General features: G+C 38.7%; 1 protein-coding gene, 1 long non-coding RNA gene and 1 pseudogene across 2 annotated transcripts; 1 reads left to right on the top strand and 2 right to left on the bottom strand.

Annotated features, from left to right (window-relative positions):
- Nucleotides 1–8,321: 8,321 nt before the first annotated feature.
- LOC149831491 (uncharacterized) lies at nt 8,322–10,323 on the top strand. The gene is made up of 8 exons (XR_016433021.1): nt 8,322–8,710; nt 8,940–9,066; nt 9,208–9,313; nt 9,391–9,467; nt 9,561–9,656; nt 9,741–9,869; nt 9,957–10,071; nt 10,145–10,323. It is a non-coding gene; the product is annotated as an uncharacterized LOC149831491 (long non-coding RNA).
- Nucleotides 10,324–11,584: 1,261 nt separating this feature from the next.
- On the bottom strand, nt 11,585–14,762 carry LOC149831490 (O-fucosyltransferase 35-like). The gene is made up of 5 exons (XM_090013032.1): nt 14,697–14,762; nt 12,377–12,465; nt 12,017–12,149; nt 11,689–11,921; nt 11,585–11,642 (listed from the first exon to the last, which is right to left on the bottom strand). Exons 1-5 carry the CDS (start codon nt 14,760–14,762, stop codon nt 11,585–11,587), a joined length of 579 nt encoding a protein of 192 aa, XP_089869158.1.
- A 1,844-nt stretch (nt 14,763–16,606) lies between these two features.
- On the bottom strand, nt 16,607–17,223 carry LOC149831489 (pentatricopeptide repeat-containing protein At2g44880 pseudogene; annotated as a pseudogene).
- Between the last annotated feature and the right edge of the window lie 2,327 nt (nt 17,224–19,550).

Raw genomic sequence — 19,550 nt, 5'->3', positions numbered from 1 at the left:
AAAAAGGAAACAACAAATTCATGGAGATCTCATGCATGCAACAACCTGGTGCCCCACAAGTGCCCCAGCACAACGTTCTACCAGCAACTCAAGGGTCTCTGTAGGGTGGATGGGTGGATAGTATGCAGGTTTGGCGTAGCTTGGTCTGCTTATTGGGGGGTGCCTGAACCATGTGTAGGTGCTATGCTTCAATAACAAGTCATTGTGGCTCTCTATCGTTGGTGTCATATCGTCACGGAATCCCCTGTACCATGGGGTCACCTCCAGCGTGGATCCTGGATCAAACACATTCCTCTCGCTGTATATCTTTGCATACACCCTCCCGCCTATGCAGTAAAAGGTCCATGCCCTGTAGTAGTTGTTCACCACGTGGCAGTAACCCCACCTGTCCATCATAACATCAAAGATGCATGTCATGTCATATGAACACATCAAAAAGGGTTTCGTATCCGATGACACCATCCTAGCCATCCAATCGAATTCATCCTGGCTGTCTGCATTCTCGCCTGGCTCTACATATGATCGTGGCCATCTGCATGCATTTGGTTTGATGGCTAGGATTTGCTTAGGGTCATATAGCCTTGGTGGCAGATTAGGTGCAATGGGAAGCAGATCCAGTGTTCAGTGCAGAACACTTATATAATGCCCAACTAAGGGGAGCCACGTAGTGGCTATAAAAAGGGCAAGCCCCCCTATTAATGAGGGGGGACCCAGACTACTGCTCTCCCTCCCCCTCCTCTTAAAAGGGCGGAACACTTTATAAGTGTTCGGCCAGAACATAGAACCTTGCTTCGGTGCAATGTGTTTGTAGGAGAAAATGCGTCGTGCCATCTCATGCAATGACACTTATCAGATTAATCAGCCAAAGAACACAGTTTGAATCAGAGAAACACATGTTTTTTATACAATTACTTTGCACCTGATCCTTGGGCATTGTGTCATATGGAGTACAGCATGACTTCGTGTATGAAACATAATGGAAACTATATTATATGCTCTCAGAATAGGTTTACTTTTTTTTGAAACAAGAATATTTCATTCAAAATATGAAGCAATAGGCTTACGTACAGCTCAGTCTTGGTTTACTTGAATTAGAATCTATGTTACAAGGACCGTGGATGGGAGACTTGATACGAGTAGGAGACACAAATACGTTTTTTCTTGAAAACTGGGCCCCGGGACATAGATTTTTTATTATATAGCTAGCAAACAGTATTGTTTTTATATTTAAACGTAAAAATATATTTTTAATTAAAATTGTTACTAAAACATATTAAAGATAATATAAAAATCTGAATTTGTCACGGCGTATCACGATATTCATGTCATGTCCCATAAATGTGGGACCCTAAATTGCTTGTCCTTATGACAGATTAAATTGTACCACCCTATGTATTTTTAAGTTCATGTATAATGTACTTGAAATGTTGTATGATCATGCTTAAGTACTGTATGGACATGCTTCAAATACTCCTAATTAGATTCCCAGCCTATCTAAACAATTGACAAAAAAATGGGCATGGTAATCAGAGCTTCCCTCCTGACGTCGATGCATGTCCCCGTCTTGAAGGAAGTTAATGACCATTAGTCCACAAAACCCACTAGCCAAACAAGCGATTTATAACTGAACATCATTAATCTGCCTAGTTCATTATTTCTCCCCTTCCAGTCGATCGAGTTTCATGTGAACTAGTAGCGGCAATGCTGTTAGTCACGAGGTAGGATCAGGTGTAATATGATTGCACACTTCAAGTGTGCTGCTACACCTGATCACCCACTATCAGCTGACAGGCTGTATCATGGTGGATGATCAGGTGTAGCAGCACACTTAAAGTGTTCAATCACATTGCACCTGATCTCAATTCGTTAGCCACTTTTAAGATAGATGCACCTGCTAACTTGGAAGATGATACTGAATACATATCCCATCCAAACACCCTATGGGAAAGAAAAGGAAAGAAACTTGCCTGCAATGTGGCATTCTCTGCATTGACTGCTCAAAGAAATTTCTATAAACAGTCACCCTCATGTTCCTGTCCACTGCATCCCTGTCACTAGCACCTAACAGCATGTTGTAATTGTGATTAAGAAGATAACAATTAGAGATTGTGACATCAGTAGATCCTCCCACCACCGATACCAAGCCAAGCTTTGAATCAGAGGAAGACAAGTGATCCACCCAGACCAGCCGAGACCCATAGAAGATGTGAACCGTATCGAAGTTTGGTACATCAGAGACCTCAAAGTTCTCAAGAATCACGTTTTGAACTTGGCCAAGCAGGAGTGCAAAGTTTGTTATCTTCAATCTCACTCCTCTGCCATCTATGGTGGTATTGTTGCCGACTCGAAGGTAGTCATTTAGTTTAATTTCCATATCCTTGTTGAAGACTATCCAACCTCCTTGCGGGCTGCTGGTTGCAACATGCACTGCATGGCGAAGAGTTCCTCTTCGGGGATAGTTTGGATCATCGGAAGGGTCTGATACCATGATGAACGGTCCTGCAGAACCACCAGTGATCCCTCCAGCAAAGCCAAGTGCACATTGGACCAGCTTCTTGCCCGCACCGCAGCTCATAAACTGGCATTTGGTGCCATCTACAGGACAGCCAATCAAAGCGCTTTGCCTTGTTCTTGATACTCGGTGATCATAGCAATTGCAGGTTTGCAAGGCAAAAAAAGCTATGCACAAGAGTGTGCATAGCCTTTTTGCAGCCATTTAGGAGGGAGGGGTTTGGACACAGGGGATTCTACAGGGCTGGGCAAATAAGTAGATGGAAAGTTGGTAAGATGTCAAATTTTAGAAATATGGGCACTAACTCATGTACGTGAGCATGTTAAATTATCATGCACTAACTTGAATACAGGGTAAAGCTGTAATGAATATTATGGTTGAGTTAAACGTGAGGAGAAAAGCATAGGGGTTCTTAAAATAAATACAAGTACTTGCATGCATGGCTAAACCAAATATGGTTGGTATCATTCAATTGGTCTTGAAAGTAAAGTCTAGCCGAGCAGATCTAGCTTTTGGGGCCCAACTAACTGATGCCAAATAGTAGCTGCCCCTTATTAAAAATGGGCCCCACACCTGCCCTCTCATTAAAAAAAGGCTAAAACTTATAAAGTTTTAACCCCCAATATTGGATCATGCTTCAAAAAACCTAGTAGGTTAATGGCAGCATGCATGCATGTGTACATACTCCATAGAAAAAGTGAATGACATTTAGGATCCAGTGTCGGATTGGAGATTAGAGGGGTGATGGGAGTGGAGAGAAAATGGGAGATGGGGCTGGAGTTGTCAACTACATCCTTGTGACGATGTAGTTGAAAAAGGCCCGTCTTCACCTCTTTCGCCACTCTCAACACCATTATCATCTCCCAAATGGGGTTCCCAAACACTTGTGGGGTAGGTGGTATTAATTAAATCCTCATTAAATTCCATTTCCAGCTCTCAATCAGAGCCTTAAATCCAGTCTTATTTACGTTAAGGGAACTGGTCTAAGGTGCCCTTGGATAAGTTGGTAGGAGGAACCTTTGGTGCAATTCATCCTAATTTGTATACTCCTAGTCCAATAATACAACCACCTTGTGATGCAGCTCATGATGAGCATCAACCGCTCTTCAAATGCTCATGGGTCCCATTCAAGGTGAGCTATTCAGAGCATGCATCTTAGGAACGAGGAAAAACTTCTAAGAATTTGGAAGTATGATTCATAAGCTTGAAAACTACATGCTTCTTTCATGCTTTTGAAGTTTTCTAGGAACTTCACTTCTGAATAATTGAATGCTTGGTTTTTGTTAATATAAAATTGAACTTTCTTACCAACCGAGGCTCCACTTGGTTGGTAGGAGCTGTCAGTGCACGTCTCCTTGTGATAGGACGTTGCAGGTTCAAAACCCAGTGGTACATTGAATAATAACTGGTGGGGTCTGCCTAACCCCAGCTTGCCTTTCAAAGAAAAAAAATTATACTTTCTTGATATTGAAATCAATGTGATCAACATCAAATCAAATGACTACTTTTTAATTTGATGCAGGGTCAATCTAGTTTGCTACAAAATCCACTACAAGAAAAATGTGGATTAAGGACAAACGCTATCTGTCGTTAAACAATTTAAGGACAGATTAGCGACGAATAACATCTGTCGCATATTTCTCATTGCTTATTAGCGACAAAAATGATTTATCGTTAATTTGCGATGGATTAGTGACGAACATGATCCATCGCTAATCCGTCGTTAAATAAGCACAAATTTAGTTTTGCAATGATATATATTTCGTCGCTAAAATAGCGATGACATTAGCGATGAAATATAATTCATCGCAAAATATCGAAAAATCATCGCTAAATATTAGCGTCCGTCGTTAATCCATCGCAAAATTAAAAAAAAAAAATTAAAAAAAGCCTTGAGGCGTGTGCCTCATACACTTTGAGGCGCACGCGTCAAGGCGAGGCATGCCTCAAGCCGAGGCGTACACGCCTTGAATTTTTTAGTCAAATGAGGGTCAAAGTCCTCATTTGACTAAAAATCAGGGTTTTTTTACGCAGTTTTAACTAAGCTGCTAGTAAAAAATTGGGTCTGATCCATAAGACACCAAGTCTCAAACATAAGCCAAAAAAAAAAAATCTTTCAGGGGACGCTGCCCCCCACGACCTCCTTACTGTCACAAAAAGTTGGGACCCACGCCTTGGGGGAGCCCCCAAACCCCCCTTGCTGTTGCAAAATCTGTCAATTTTTTTTTTTTAAAAATTGTTTGAAATATAAATATTGAGAAAAAAAATCTCGTTATACTGTATAAAAGACAAAATACACGTGTGCCTTAATGAGATAGAACAAGATCATGGGCCCAATCAATTGCTACATAGGTCCAACCAAATGCAACAGAGTTCAGTCTGTTTTAAGACAACCACAGAGCTTAGGCACTGTAAATTGGCCTTGACCGAGCTCAGGCCTGTTTTCTCCCCCATGCTGAGGGACTCTTCTCTCTCTCTCTCATCAATGTAAAAGGGCATTAATGCACAAAGCCATAAGCATAACAGTAGATAGAAATGATACAATTGGAAAAATTATGGTTTTTAACGAGTGCAAAATGATGTCACTAAACATGGTAAACCCATGAATCATTCTAAAACAAAATAAACCTTTTGATAGATAAAACATCATTAGTGCACAGATATATGCATTTGCAACTATATGTGTTTTCATTTTCCGGGTAGATGGTATTGAGTGCCACTACCCATCATAAAACATTCATTCAATGGCGATCATGCAGGGATGCCATGTAGACAATTCAGGTTCTACCAATCATTTTGGTTCAGAAGTCAACTAGGTTGTAGTTTATGATGCCAGAAAGACTCAAATGGGACACATCCAAAATGATGATGACTAAATTAAGTTGACATTAGAAAATGAAATGTCAAATATGAATGGAAAATAAAGAGTTTGGCATGAGCTACGTAAAACTCACTGGTCCGCTTCCTCTACTGGTTAAAGCTTTTTCTTTTACAACACACACAGAATCCTGAAACATTATGGGAAGCAGTAGCAATAGCAATAGATTATAAAAATAAATAAGTGCATTTAAAGCATACATTTTCTGCTTTATTCATTCCCTTGGCCAATAAATCTTCAATTACAGCAAGAAATATCCTGGCTCCTCTAAAATGAAGATTCAAGGCCTAATGCAGAAAACACACCAAAATAAGCACATTGCAGAATTAACAAAAAAAATAATGTCATTTCAGCTGCTAGTGACCATGAAGCCATGATTTCTGAATCTGGAAAAGAAGGCAGCTACTTCTTTACCTGGGTCAACCTAACTATGCACCTGGGCCATGTCAGTCCCTCATGTGAAAGTTTCACACTTATGGTATTTAAATCACATTATCTGCTGGAGTTTGAGTTGCAGTTATAGGTGAGTTTAAATTAGATGTTTGTGTGGATGAATGACATATTGTCCAAGATGCTCTGCATAAGCAAGAAGTCACCAACTTGTCATCTTTTAGCAATTTTAGTGAATTACACTTTCACAACCAATGTCCATAAAATTGGCATCTAAGTTACAAAGATGCAATGTCCATAAAAGACGTTGGCATTAACACTTCAAATCATTATAAGAAGAGGAGAAGGAGACCTACATTTTTAAGCTTCAAATTGCATTCAAACCAAATATATAAAAAAAATACAGCGATTATCAAGGTGTATCATGGTCACCCAGATACTTGGTAAGCATCTTCGTACTTGAGGGCCACAGGCTGAGGTTCATCATCCACACCAGGTTTCTCTAGATCTTCAAGAGAAGCATCATGATTTGTCTTCCAAAGCTCTTCAACCTTGTTTATTTGTTGAGCACTGATTTGGCATGCTCTCAACTGCTCCTGCTCAGATGGAACCTGGGAATAACACTAAACGTTAACAACCATATCATGTGCATCAAATACATAAAAAAAAAGTAAACAAAACCCCAATGAAATATTTGACACCCAAATAACCCAGAAAGAAGGAAAAGCATACCTTGACAAGCCATGGAAAGAAGCATCTGTCATCAATAAGTGTGCACCACTGACTCAGGTCCCAATTCTTATCTTTCAGTGCATTGACATTCAGGCAAGGCTCCCTACATAAGAGAACCACAACAAGCTAGAAATGTTTCAATCTGACTGCAGAAAAACTAGGACTTCAATCTGATGACACAGAAACTAACAAATTCAAGGAAAGCATAATATTGCTGAAGCAGCTGTTCTAGCAACAATTCTTTACCTTGTTAGTTGGTCATCAGAATAATTATGTCATTCATTCATATATTGCTCTTAGAAGCATTTGTAGATAAGTACAAATGAACTTAGCCTTTCACACTCCAAGGTGCTGCAAAAAAGAACCAACTCAATTGCATGTTCAGCTCATTTCAAAAGAGCAACATAAATATCAATCAGAAGACGGTCACCTCAACAGGGCGATAGAATTGACAATAACACTGCATACCTCTTTCGGAGGAGACGAGTACGGGTTAACCCCTTTCGATTTGATCATTTTCTTTGTTGATAGAAAAGAAAATGATAATATGATTAGCATTCTCACTCAAACCAAACAGAGTAACATTTTGAAATAGAAGTTTTCCGATGAACAGGTGTATTGACACCTATTATATGAACTACAATCTTCCAAGATTACTTGAAAGATTTTCCTAAAAAAAAAAGTGTGTCAATTCCATTGTCTCCCATGGCAAGAGGCCAAGCTCTGTAAGGGCCCTCAATATAAAAGATGACCTCATAGACGAGTTTTGATTTTTTTTAGACCACATATAATGGCATGTATGTTAGAAACTAATGCATAGGGAGACATAATCCACAATTCAGGCAACATTAGGTAGTGAAATTGGTCATAAAATGCATAGCACATGGCTTTCACTCTCACCAAGTGATGAGAGGATTTGAATATAAAGTTCCAGAGAATTTTCTGGGCCTGACTTTAATATAACCTGGAATTAGCCCAAATAAAAACCAAAAAATGTAGGAATGACAATGAGAAATCACCTTAACATAAACACTAAATGTTATGTGAGAACCAGATAAGAAGCTGGAGAAAACAAAACATAGACAAACCTGAAATTGAGTGTGACGTTAAAGCCTATTTGCATTATCCACATAACAGTTATCATCCAGTCGTATACTAGGTTCAACATAGCTCTATTAGCATCGGTTTTGAGTAGAACACGAGGCAGTTTTGTAAACAGGTTCAGAAGGTCAATTCAATAGCAAAATCAACCTCAATGTCAATAACACTAATCTTCACAGTAAGGCTTAGGTTAAGAAGTTTAGAAATCCATTTCTACATCAGCAATATATACATGTTATTAAAGCAGACTGGATGCTTAGCAAATAACCAAAATAAGTTTTAGTTAGCGGCCAGGTATGGCATCATCTTTCTGACTATTTATTGTATACAATGGTCACTGACACTATACGAAAAATGCTAATTAGCGACAAAAATTTGTGCCAGTTTTTTTTTCATCGCAAATTTACGATGGATTAGCGAGCAAAAACTATCCGTCGCTAAAATGTGAAATATTTGCGAAATTAACAATGGGAAATATTTCATCACGGATCCGTCCCTAATTAATGAAGGATCCATGATAAAACAATTCTGTCGCTAACGACGTCGCACGGATTTATGATGGAATTTTTTGGTCGCTAAGTCCATAGCTATTTTTCTATAAAAATTACCCAACTAGGGCGCAAAATTCTCCCTCCCTGTCTCTTTCTCTCTCTGATTACCCCCAAATGACGCTTCCTCCCCTCCCCCATCCACAGCCGGCCGAAGCCATGACGCCTCGCTGTTACCACCACCGACCCGCAGGTGGTCTTCGCCCTCATCGAGCACCTCTGCACCGCCAAAATGTCCAACGTCCGCCAACTCTCTGCCGTCCTTCTCTACAAGAAGATCACTGGCCACTGGGCCAAGCTCTCCCCGCAGCTCAGGGACTCCGTCAAGTCCACCCTGATCGCCAGCATCTACCACCGAGCACAGGTCCTCCCCTCCTCTTTCTCCTGTCGGCTCCGATTTGCTTTCTTCTTCTTCTTCTTCTTCTTCTTCTTCTTCTTTACCTTTTTCCCTATTGTTTCCGCCAAGACGATGCCCTAGAGTGGACTCGGTTTGAGCTCACCGGTGCCGACAGCGGCAACGGATTGGGTGGTGGCATTGTTTATATTAAGGTGAGGGTTCTTTCAGTTTCGGATTCGTTTGATGTTGTTGTTTTCATGGTTTTGTGTTCCATTTCTTTTAATTGGGCTTGGATTCGTTGTTTTCCTATGTATTGGCTAACATACAATACTCTGGATGACAAAGTTTGATAGATATTAGCTATGTATTTTAACATGTATCACGATTTTTAGTGGATATTTTGCTATATGATTTAGTGCTAATATAGTGGTGTATACCTAGCTTTCCTCAACCCCAACAAGAAGTACAACAGAGAAAGATAATATATATGGGTCTGTATCTTCTGATATGGGGAGAAGCGGCAAATGTTCGTTTTATGCCAGAGTGTCTATGCTACATTTTTCATAACGTGAGTGTTGATATTATTTGCTTCTCTCTAGACTTGTTGGTGTCATTTGTCCCCTCTGCAATTTCCATTTTCAAAATATATTTCTCAGCAGCATTTCACATGTATATAGATGTCATACGAACTTCATGGTTTGTTGGGCAGAAATATTAGCGTTGTGACTGGGGAGGACATCAAATCTTCTTATGGTGGAGATGATGAATCTTTTCTAAGAAAAGTCATCACACCATTGTACCATGTAATTGAAATGGTATGGCCATGGGTAACTACTACTCCTTTCATGTTTTAATAGACTAAGCTAATTGATTGGTTTTCATGCTTTTCCAGGAGGCCAATAAAAGCTGGAATGGAAAAGCACCTCATTCAGCTTGGTGTAACTATGATGACTTGAATGAATATTTTTGGTTTGTTACCAACCTCTTGTTTGTGAATTTGTTGATTACTCTTCTTCATGGTATAATTCATATGGTATTAGCATTTTTTTTTTGGTTTTTTAGGTCATCTGATTGTTTCTCTTTGGGTTGGCCCATGAGTGATGACGGTGATTTTTTTTAAATCAACACGTGAAACAAGGCCTGTGACCTGTCTCGCAGGTAATCTACTAAGCATATTGAAGGATAAAATTACATAGATCAACTTACATGTTTATCATTCACTTGAGGCTCTTCATAATTCAGGGGTGACAACAATTTCATAAAAGATTTAAAGGAAGCACAGGCAAATCAAATTTTGTAGAAAGCAGGACATTTTGGAATATCTTCCGAAGTTTTGATCGTATGTGGACTTTCTATATACTACCATTGCAGGTATCATCTAAGCATGCGAAATATGACCACAGAATGATGTTTTGTCAGAATCAAATGCTTCATTTAATGAATCCCTATTCTTTACAGGTCATGCTTATCATTGCTTGGAATGGCTATTCACCAATGGATATTCTTCAGAAAGACCCTTTGTATTCTTTATCAAGTATTTTTATCACCGCTGCCATCTTGCGCCTACTTCAAGGTACAAGTAACTTTTTTTTGTCGGATGATGCCATTTTTTGGCTTAAATTACAATAATATTTTTTTATTCACAGTCAAGTGAAGGTTGGCACAGTCAAGTGAAGCTTGGGGAAATTCTCAGTCTTCTACTGGTGTATAAATCTATTCAAGAAATTGAGTTATGTTTCCCGCTTTAACCCTAAGAAAAAATGCAAAGGTGCCTCATCCATTCATGTGCTTTTTGTGGCTTGGCCAGCAGGCATATCCCTTTGGTGGCCATCAAGGGAATATAGACTTTTACCTTTCATTGTTAAAGCACCTCTTTTCATTCGTTTAATAGCTTTTGAAAAAGGAATAAGTTTCATTAGAAAAGAAGGTTCCTGGACAATGATAATGTGCCAGCAAAGGCAGGATTTCCTTGTTTTCTTTAAATAAAGAATTCAGCCATAGAATTTATATCTAATGGGTTGGTAGTTGTAACTAATTTGGTTTGGTTTCAGTGGTGGGCACAACTATATTATACTATTTAGCAGTATCATATATTTTAGTAAATGTGCACGTGTAGACACATGCACATGCTAATAACTATAAAGCTAAAATAAGAAATTGAGAATGGTATAGCTATAAGCCTATAAACCATATCTATTAACTATTTTAATAGCTTCTAATATCCAATTGATAAACTGAAGCTAACCTAGCATACCAGGATCACTACAGAATCAAGTAATTCATGACCTCCAACATGGTGACCTTGGCTATACGTTCTGGCTAAGCATGTTCCAACAAAACCTGACACTATCATCCATGGAAGTCATTTTACCAAAAAAATGAACCATGTAAGGGTAGAGTGCAAAGTCTATTCTTTTTGATAAATGAAGCTATAAATTCAATTTTAGGGCTCAAGTGCTCAACCAACACACTAATAACCCACTATCTTTAGTTAATCAGACAGGGAGACACAATGCTCCAATCCTCATCACGCACAAAGATGTACAACACACTATACTTGGTACACTAACAGGATAAGTCTAGATTGAGCTCCAAAATTAGAAGGTTGAGTTGACTAGCTTTTGTTGACAAAGCAGGATTCTTGCATCTACAGAATATCCTAATACACTTTTGCGGATAAAAAGAAAAACATGCTTAGTTTTTTCATGAATTACAAAAGCAAATGCATATCTTAATATTTAAATTAATCATTTAGTAATGTTTATCATGCAAGGGGAAACCTTTTGTCACATATGCTACATCTAGTAGTTACATACCACTTGAGAAATAATGTGCACCCATCAAGTATTTCTGTTCAATAACTCTTGGTAGTGAAACAAAGCACTCTAGAAACTTATTAGAATAGGCTGGTGGGAGGTGTAGCATGGATATTTCCAGTCTCCTGATTTATATTCTTAAATTTCCAATGGCATTCTTTTCACTCCATGTGTTGATTTACTTACATTCATGGGCTTATCTTCAATTTTTACAATCAGTATTGAATTGATCTCCAGGATCATATTTTTTTTAACAGCTATAAGAATCGCTTAACATATCCTCAGCTTTATGAATACTTCATATACTCCTAAGTGCAATCCAATTTTTCTAACAGAATTTAGCAAACAAAAGACTGAATGGCAGAAAAAGTTACCTGAGATGGAGAGCAATGTAGGGGTTTCCATTTTTGCACATCCTAGAAACCAAGGTTTTCCCCAGATCCCTGATTGGGGCTGAATATTTCAATGCCCCATAGCATGCACGACACCTTACTTTCTGTATAGAACTTGGAAGTTCATTATTGGCAAGCCGTGAATCAGTATGAGTGAAATACATAACTTTATGCTGCTTCAGCAATGGAAGGACTTCAGTTTTGTAGTAATTGACCTGAACCAAACCAACCAAAAACTGGCACCATCAACAAACATTGTGTTCTTCAGAAGAGCAAGGAGAAAAAGAAAAGACCATGTCCAAGATGAGACCTTAGACCACGAGATAGGGGTCTTTTTGAAGGGCTCAATTCCCACAAGATCAGAAGGCAATGTCTCAACTATATCAATATCATCCTTTAGAGTTTGCACAAAGTGCTGCCAATCAAATAGATCCTTGAAACCACTGCAAATAAGAATAAACACTGATGAGACTTCCACACTGAATAAAAAGTAAAAACATCAAAGATTTTTGTTTTCTTTTTCTTATAGGCAAGCTGTGGGATAACCCTCATGTTGTTCAAACCTGAGACCCCTCAGTTATGACAGTGCAATCGAACCATTCAGCTATCTCATTCAACTCCAACATCAAAGAAAGTTGAAGAAACAAACCAACTTCAATAACCAACAGACCTTTCATCGGCCCTGTAGGAGGTGTGATCCAGTGAAGGAAGAACAAGAGTTGCCTTCATGATCTTGGCAACAACAACCATATCACATATCTGCATTTTAGAGTGTGATTCAGTCAGAGAGATTGCCTCAAGAACACAATGAAGTTTTGCTTGAATGATTAGTTAGTAATCATACCCCAAATTTCATCTGATTCAAATCACCATTCACATTTATCAGAATATAACCAATAGAACACATATGAGAATGATTGAATCACATATAAAGTTTTTTGACTGCCTTAGAACACATATGAGCATGATTGAATCATATACAAAGTTTTTTTACTACCTTAGAACACATATGAGCATAATTGAATCACATATAAAGTATTTTGACTATCTTAGAACACATATGAGCATGATTGAATCAATATGTAAGTATTTTGACTACCTTAGAACACATATGAGCATGATTGAATCAATATGCAAGTTTTTTTACAGCCTTAAAACACATATGAGCATGATTGAATCACTATAAAAGTTTTTTGACTACCTTAGAACACATATGAGCATGATTGAATCAATATGCAAGTTTTTTTACTGTCTTAGAATACATATGAGCATGATTGAATCACTATGCAAGTTTTTTGACTGCCTTAGAACACATATGAGCATGATTGAATCACTATGCAAGTTTTTTGACTGCCTTAGAACACATATGAGCATTTTGTTTATATTTTGTTTATAAATATTAACATTTTGGTTCTCTTGTAGGATGCTGGAGATTATCAGCGTAGAAGCTCGATGGAGGTATGAAAGGAGGGGTAAATCGAGAAAATGAAGAGGATGATGTCCTGAATATTGACGACGATTAGATTCATGTATTTAATTTGTTTGGCGTACTTGTAACCAATTATAACTTGGCAAAGACTGTATTTGGTTGTTTAACTTAGAACTTGTATTAATTTTGTTTCACCTATATATGTATTTTTTGTGTGTACTTTATTTTTTATAAACAGGTTATATGAATTGTATAACGATAATTTTTTCTCGAGTTTCATATTTCAATTTTTTTTTAAATTAGCGACGGATATTTTTCGGATATTTTCCGTCGCTAAGCCATCACCAATTAAGATCGGTCGATTGTTTGCGATGAAATTTAATCCGTCGCTAATTCATCACTAACTTGCCGACCAAAAGTTAGCGACAATTTATATCTGGATATAATTCATCGCTACGCCATCGCTAATTAACAACGGATTAGTGACGAACATAAGTTGTCGCTAAGCCATCGCTAATTAGCGACGGATTGGCGACAGATAAAGTCTGTCGCAATTTAGCGACCAGGATTATGCGGCGGATGCTATATGTCGATAATCTGTCGTTAAACACGTTAGCAATGGAGTTTGCAACAGATAACGTCTGTCGCTAATACCATTTTTCTTGTAGTGTGAACTCCCTCACAATTTAAAGATAAGCGCAACAACTTGAGAATATTAGAACAAAAACAATGTTTACCACATAGCATGGAAAAGTTCCCCCCTATGCAACCCAAATCACAGTGTTATTCCTATTCTAAAACAACTCATCATGGTCAGCATGCAACCTATCATGGCCACCCTCCATCCCTCCCATGCATAATACTTAAATGTGTTTATTATACACCATTATTATATAGATTATATGTGATTTAACAATAAAATCAACAAAATTTCATGCTCTTATTCACCATCTCAATGATACCTTTTTGGTGGTTCTGATGTTTGAATTAGTGTTTGCATATCCAATTTACCAAGGCCTAAAAACAAATTCAAAAAAACAAACCTAGATTAAACATAAATTTCATATACATTCAAGTTGTAGATTCAAGCCTAACACATAATTAGAGGCATAGCATGCAAAATTGACCGTGTAACCAAACTATGCCATAACACACAACTGTAGTGGGATCTTCCATATGAAATAAAAAAATTGACCAAATAAACACAGATAAACCACAAAATGTGAAATGCTTCTCAACCAATATATTGTTCTTTCATGGGACTCACATAAGAATATAAATCATCATATTGATAACACAAAAGATAAAGACCATCACGTTATTGTAACAGGAAAATGAAACAAATAGTCTCTAACAATCCTCTGTTCCCTAAATGTACCTTTTAGAGAGAATGAAGGGATCAAACCAGCAACATAAACCTCTACTCACGAGTTGAACCTCACACAGGTCGGCCACCAGCCCTATATCACTAAAAACCTCTTCATCAACCCGAAATATGGGCCCACCATTTGGGCGAAACAATTTTGGATGAGTCAAAATAGGTCTAAACTCATTAACTGACCACATTTTTCCACCTTAACACCCTATGAGTAGCATCCAAGGCGATCCTCTCGTCTTCCCACGACATCGCTTTTTTCTTCTTCTTCCCCTAAAACCCTAGAAACGTGAAACTTTTTGAACCAGAGTGAAGAGAGAGAATGAACCTCGCGAGTCTGCAGATGAGGAAGGGAAAGAGGCGGTGGTGGTTACGGCGATAGCACCCGGCTTGGTCTCACTGAGGACAAGGGAAAGGGGAGGAGGCATCACGGCGAAGATTAGGGCTTTTACGGGGGAAAGGGGGAGAGAATTTTGTAGTTTAAATCGAAAAGTAGCGGCGGATTTTGTGATAGAAAAAGTCCGTTGCAAAACTCGTCGCTAACTTGCGACAGAGTTTGAGACAAAAAATTTTCACCGTGAATTCGTCGCTAATTCGCGACGAATTTTGTGACGGAAAAATTCCATCGCGAATCCTTCACAAAAAAAATCCATCGCGAATTCCAATTTTGGCGATGACTAGTTTTCTCTAGCTAATCTGTCGCAAATTTGTGACGAAAATAATCCGTCGCAACTTTCCGTCGCTAATTAACATTTTTCTTGTAGTGATCTGCCGATTGAGCCTCCTTTCAGCTCGGCCTGAATCAGGACTCATAGGTTTTTAATTTGGCTAGACTGGTTCAAAATGATTGGATTTCGATTTGGGTTTGTTTTTTGAAAACCGAGTCTAATGACATTGATTGAAATGCACCATTATGCTACAAGAATTCTGTTTTTCCTTTTTCTAAATAGAAGTTTTATTGTAATACATACATGTGAAAGGGAAATTATTGGCTTCACTATAGACTAATGTATTTGCTAGTTAAAACTCATATGTGCAAGTTTTATTTGACAAATTTGTTCCTACAGATGCATTCAACATGGTCTATTTACCAAGGAATTAATGCACTTTTGATTAGCGGTTTCACCATAAAACATGATTTTTTTCAATCATGAAATTTTGATACATTGTATACTGTTAGAATTTTGAACCCCTTAAACAAGCTGTTTATGCAATGCAATAGGACGATGTAAGACATGTTTTAATTTAACAAACCATAAGGATAATATCCGTAAGATTTTATTCACAGAAAAGATCAAGAAAATATAATGGACAAAAGGTGTTTCTACTAGAGGGTATGCTATAGTCGAGGATAGCCAATATTTCCTTTATATATACGCACTTTTGGTAAAAAAAAAAAAAGCTTAAAAGATGCGTTAAGTAAAAAAATAGGATTCCTTTTTGTAATTTTCAGATAGCTGGGGAGAAAGCTGCTGATTTTGCGTAAGATTTATTTACTTTTTCCATGTCACTTCCTACTCGATTTCATTACATTTATTGAAGTTTACATTTAGTGGGGATTAGTCCCCTATAACAATAAAAGTAAGTTACAACAGTTGGCAGTTACCAGTAATCATTGCAAGAACAAGAACCTTTATTGAAATGGTGAAACGGGACCCGATCTCGAATGATAATCTCCCTCTTGGTTATCTTAGATGTTATCTTTGCAAAAGTGTGGCAGTCTTCACATATCCGGAGATTCTTCACAATCCGAACAATAGTATTCGTTCTTGTTTTTAGAAGTCCAAAGGCAATTGCCAACTTCTCACTGTGGGTGTGCAGAACATGTTCCTTCTCTTTATGTTATGCAGCACAGGTCCGGTATATATCACATACTCATGCATCCTTAGTTGAGAAGTCGGTTCCTTTAGTTTCTCATGAATATTGAACAATTCAGGATGCTATTTTTCATCTGTGAAAAATTCATGCACCCTGTTGTCCACCTCATTAACACTGCAACCTGGTATTTTACCAATCCCAGCATCATGCATCCTACTTCTCAACTTTGCTGCTTCACTCCAAAAGCCTTTAGCAGCATAGATTTCTGCTGGAAGAAATCAGGCACTACTTTTAGGATTCAGTTCAATGATGCATTCTAGAGCCCTCTCCCCCATCTCGGAATTCTTAAATTTCCTACAAGCACTCAGCAGAGCACTCCAAACAATATCTGGCTTGATGGGCATGTTGCTTATGGAGTCTTCTGCTTCTTTAAGGTTTCTGCGATGACCGTACAAGTCAACAATGCAAGCATAGTATTCTAGTTTTCTTGTAATATCATAATCAATGCTCATTCTCTCAAAGTACTGCAGGCCTTCCTCAACTAAGCCAGCATGACTACAAGCAGAGAGTACAATTAAAGCGATGTCATTCGGCTTGACTCTCTCCATTCTGCCAACTGAGCAATTGCATCACTGACATGGTCATTTGCTGCAAACCCCGCAATCATGGCATTCCAAAATGCGACATTTCTTCCTGGTGTTTCATTGAAAACTTCCCTTGCATTCTCGACGCCACCACATTTCATATACATGTCAACGAGCGCAGTAGCTACAAAAACATCTTGATGAATTCTTTGTTTCTTCATATAATCGTGCACCCACCTTCCAATACTTAAAGGCACCCAAGTGGGAACAAGCGCTAAAACACTCACTAGAGTCACCTCTTTTGGCTTCATGCCTGCTTGCAGAATCTATCTGAAAACCTCGAGCGCTTCATTGTAGTAGCCATTCTGAGAGTACCCATAAATCATAGCAGTCCAAGAGACCACATTCCTTTGTGGAATTTGATCGAAAACCAACTTCGCTGCATTAATGTCCCCACGTTGAACATGCCCGGAAACCATCACAGTCCACCGGACAACATTCCGCTCTGGCATTCTCTGAAACAAGAACTGAGTTGTTGGACATACAAATTATTCCTGTCAAATTTGACGAGATTACCTTCTCATATTGGGCAGAGAGGAGAGGGTGTTGCGTGTTCTCCCCCGAACACGCACTGTAGACCGAACACGCACTGTAGCTACAGTGCGTGTTCGGGGGTGCACATATAAACTGCCCCGGGTACACACTGTAGCTACAGTTCGTGTTCCGGGGTCTCGACTGAGCTCCGTGTGGCGCTCAGTCGGGTTTATGGGTGCGCCGTACATCTCACCGGGTGTACGGTGGTGTATGGTGCACACGTAAACCCGACTGAGCGTCACACGACGCTCAGTCGGGACCCCGGAACACGCACTGTAGCTACAGTGCATGTTCCGGGGAGAACACGCAACACCCTCTCGTGTTCGGGGGGGGGGGGGCATATAACCTGCCCCCTATTGGGTGAGCGGTGATTAAGGGGTATGGATATATTCGATTCTTGGATGAGACCAAATCCAAACCCAAGGCAGATGATGTCAACTACGAGGCAAGTCATGTAGAATGGGAGAGGGACAATGCCAAGGTGAAGTCATGGTTTTGGGGGTTAGTGAATATCATAAAGTATGAAAATGCCAAAGATGCGCAAGTGTATGAGCAATCTAATTGGGTAAAGAGATACCAATTAGAACAAGAATTGAAGTCTCTAAGGCAAGAGAGTGAGTCTATTTAAGATTTTTATGCTCGATTCCAACAAGTGTCAGATGCCTTGACATCTATGTTGAAAATTATCAAGTATGATAAATGTAATGGGTGTATTGAATGCAAGAATCGAGATGTAGAGGCTAGGGACCAAAAGCAAGTGATTGATTTTCTTATGACGCTTTGTGCTGAATTTGATAGTGTGTGGAACAGCATACTTCATCGGTCATTTTTTTTCCACCCTAGTTCAGACATTGGATGTGCTTCTTGCAAAAGCGAAAGTTCAAGTCTCTTGGTAGTCAGCCTCCAGCAGAGTGTACTTGCATTGACCCATTAGTTTGGGAGTAGAGGTGGAGGTAGAGCAGGAGGTTGGTCCAGTTGAGGTTGTAGCGATATGATCTTCATCTAGTGTCATTAATGCAAGGGTTATGGACATATGAAAAATTCATGTCCAGTGCTTAAGAAGAAGAGGGGTGAAGTTGTAGTTGTTTCTATAGAGGAAGATGGTTCCAAGGCAAAGCCTGATATATCTTATGTGAGCAATATTGGTCTTAGTTTAGTACGCCTTCTATGTCGAGCTCAGTTGAGATTGTGAGCAACACCCACCATTAGTTGTTAAAGCAAATGGAATAGATGTAGCAACAACATATTCAACTCCTTTGCTCAGTCTGCCACTACCTCCATTACTTCTGGTCTTTCTTTTTCCTGTAATACTGCATATGCAGGTATTCTTGGTAGTCTTTATGGTTAGTTGATAGACTTACGAGCATCTTGCCATATGACAACTCATGAGTCTATCCTAACCACTTGTTATCCCTAAAGTGGTGTTTTTCATATTGCATATGGAATTTTAATGTCAATTTCTAAAATTGTTATTGTGTCTTCTACTTTTTTTTTTCTAAGAATATGATTAATATTTCACAAGTTTATCATGCTCCTTCATTGGCCATGAATCTCATTTCTGTCAGTCAAATAACTAAGCCAAATTATAATGTCACATTTTCTCGCGTTGACTATGTTGTATAGGATCAACTATCAAGGAAGAATATTGGATTTGGCTATAGAAAGAGTGATTTGTATTATCTGGAATGGTTGAACATGAGCAAGTAGAGGAGATGTAAAGTTGGTGTGAGTGCGACTAGTTTGAATGAGTCATTTTTGTGGCACCAAAGACAGACATATATTCAACTCTAAGTTACAATACTTAGTTATGATGGTAGTCTAGGAGGGCCAAAACTTATAGTTTCTAGTTATGTGCATGATTTTGAGATTTATAGGTAGACTAAAGGTTATGCCTTGCCTTTTGGGGTTAGTGAGAGGGAAACTCAGAGTCCATTTGAACTTATGCATTTAGATGTATGGGGTTCATCCCCTATTTTGTCTAAAAGGAGTTCATCTTACTTTGTCACATTCATAAATGATTGCACAAGGTTACATGGATTTATTT

The sequence above is a fragment of the Nuphar pumila genome, chromosome 7 (assembly GCF_984573655.1).
Source record: "Nuphar pumila chromosome 7, dmNupPumi1.hap1.1, whole genome shotgun sequence".
Taxonomy (NCBI): Eukaryota; Viridiplantae; Streptophyta; class Magnoliopsida; order Nymphaeales; family Nymphaeaceae; genus Nuphar; species Nuphar pumila.
The sequence above is the reverse complement of the archived record's forward strand: the minus strand, read 5'-3'. Positions and strand labels throughout refer to the sequence as shown.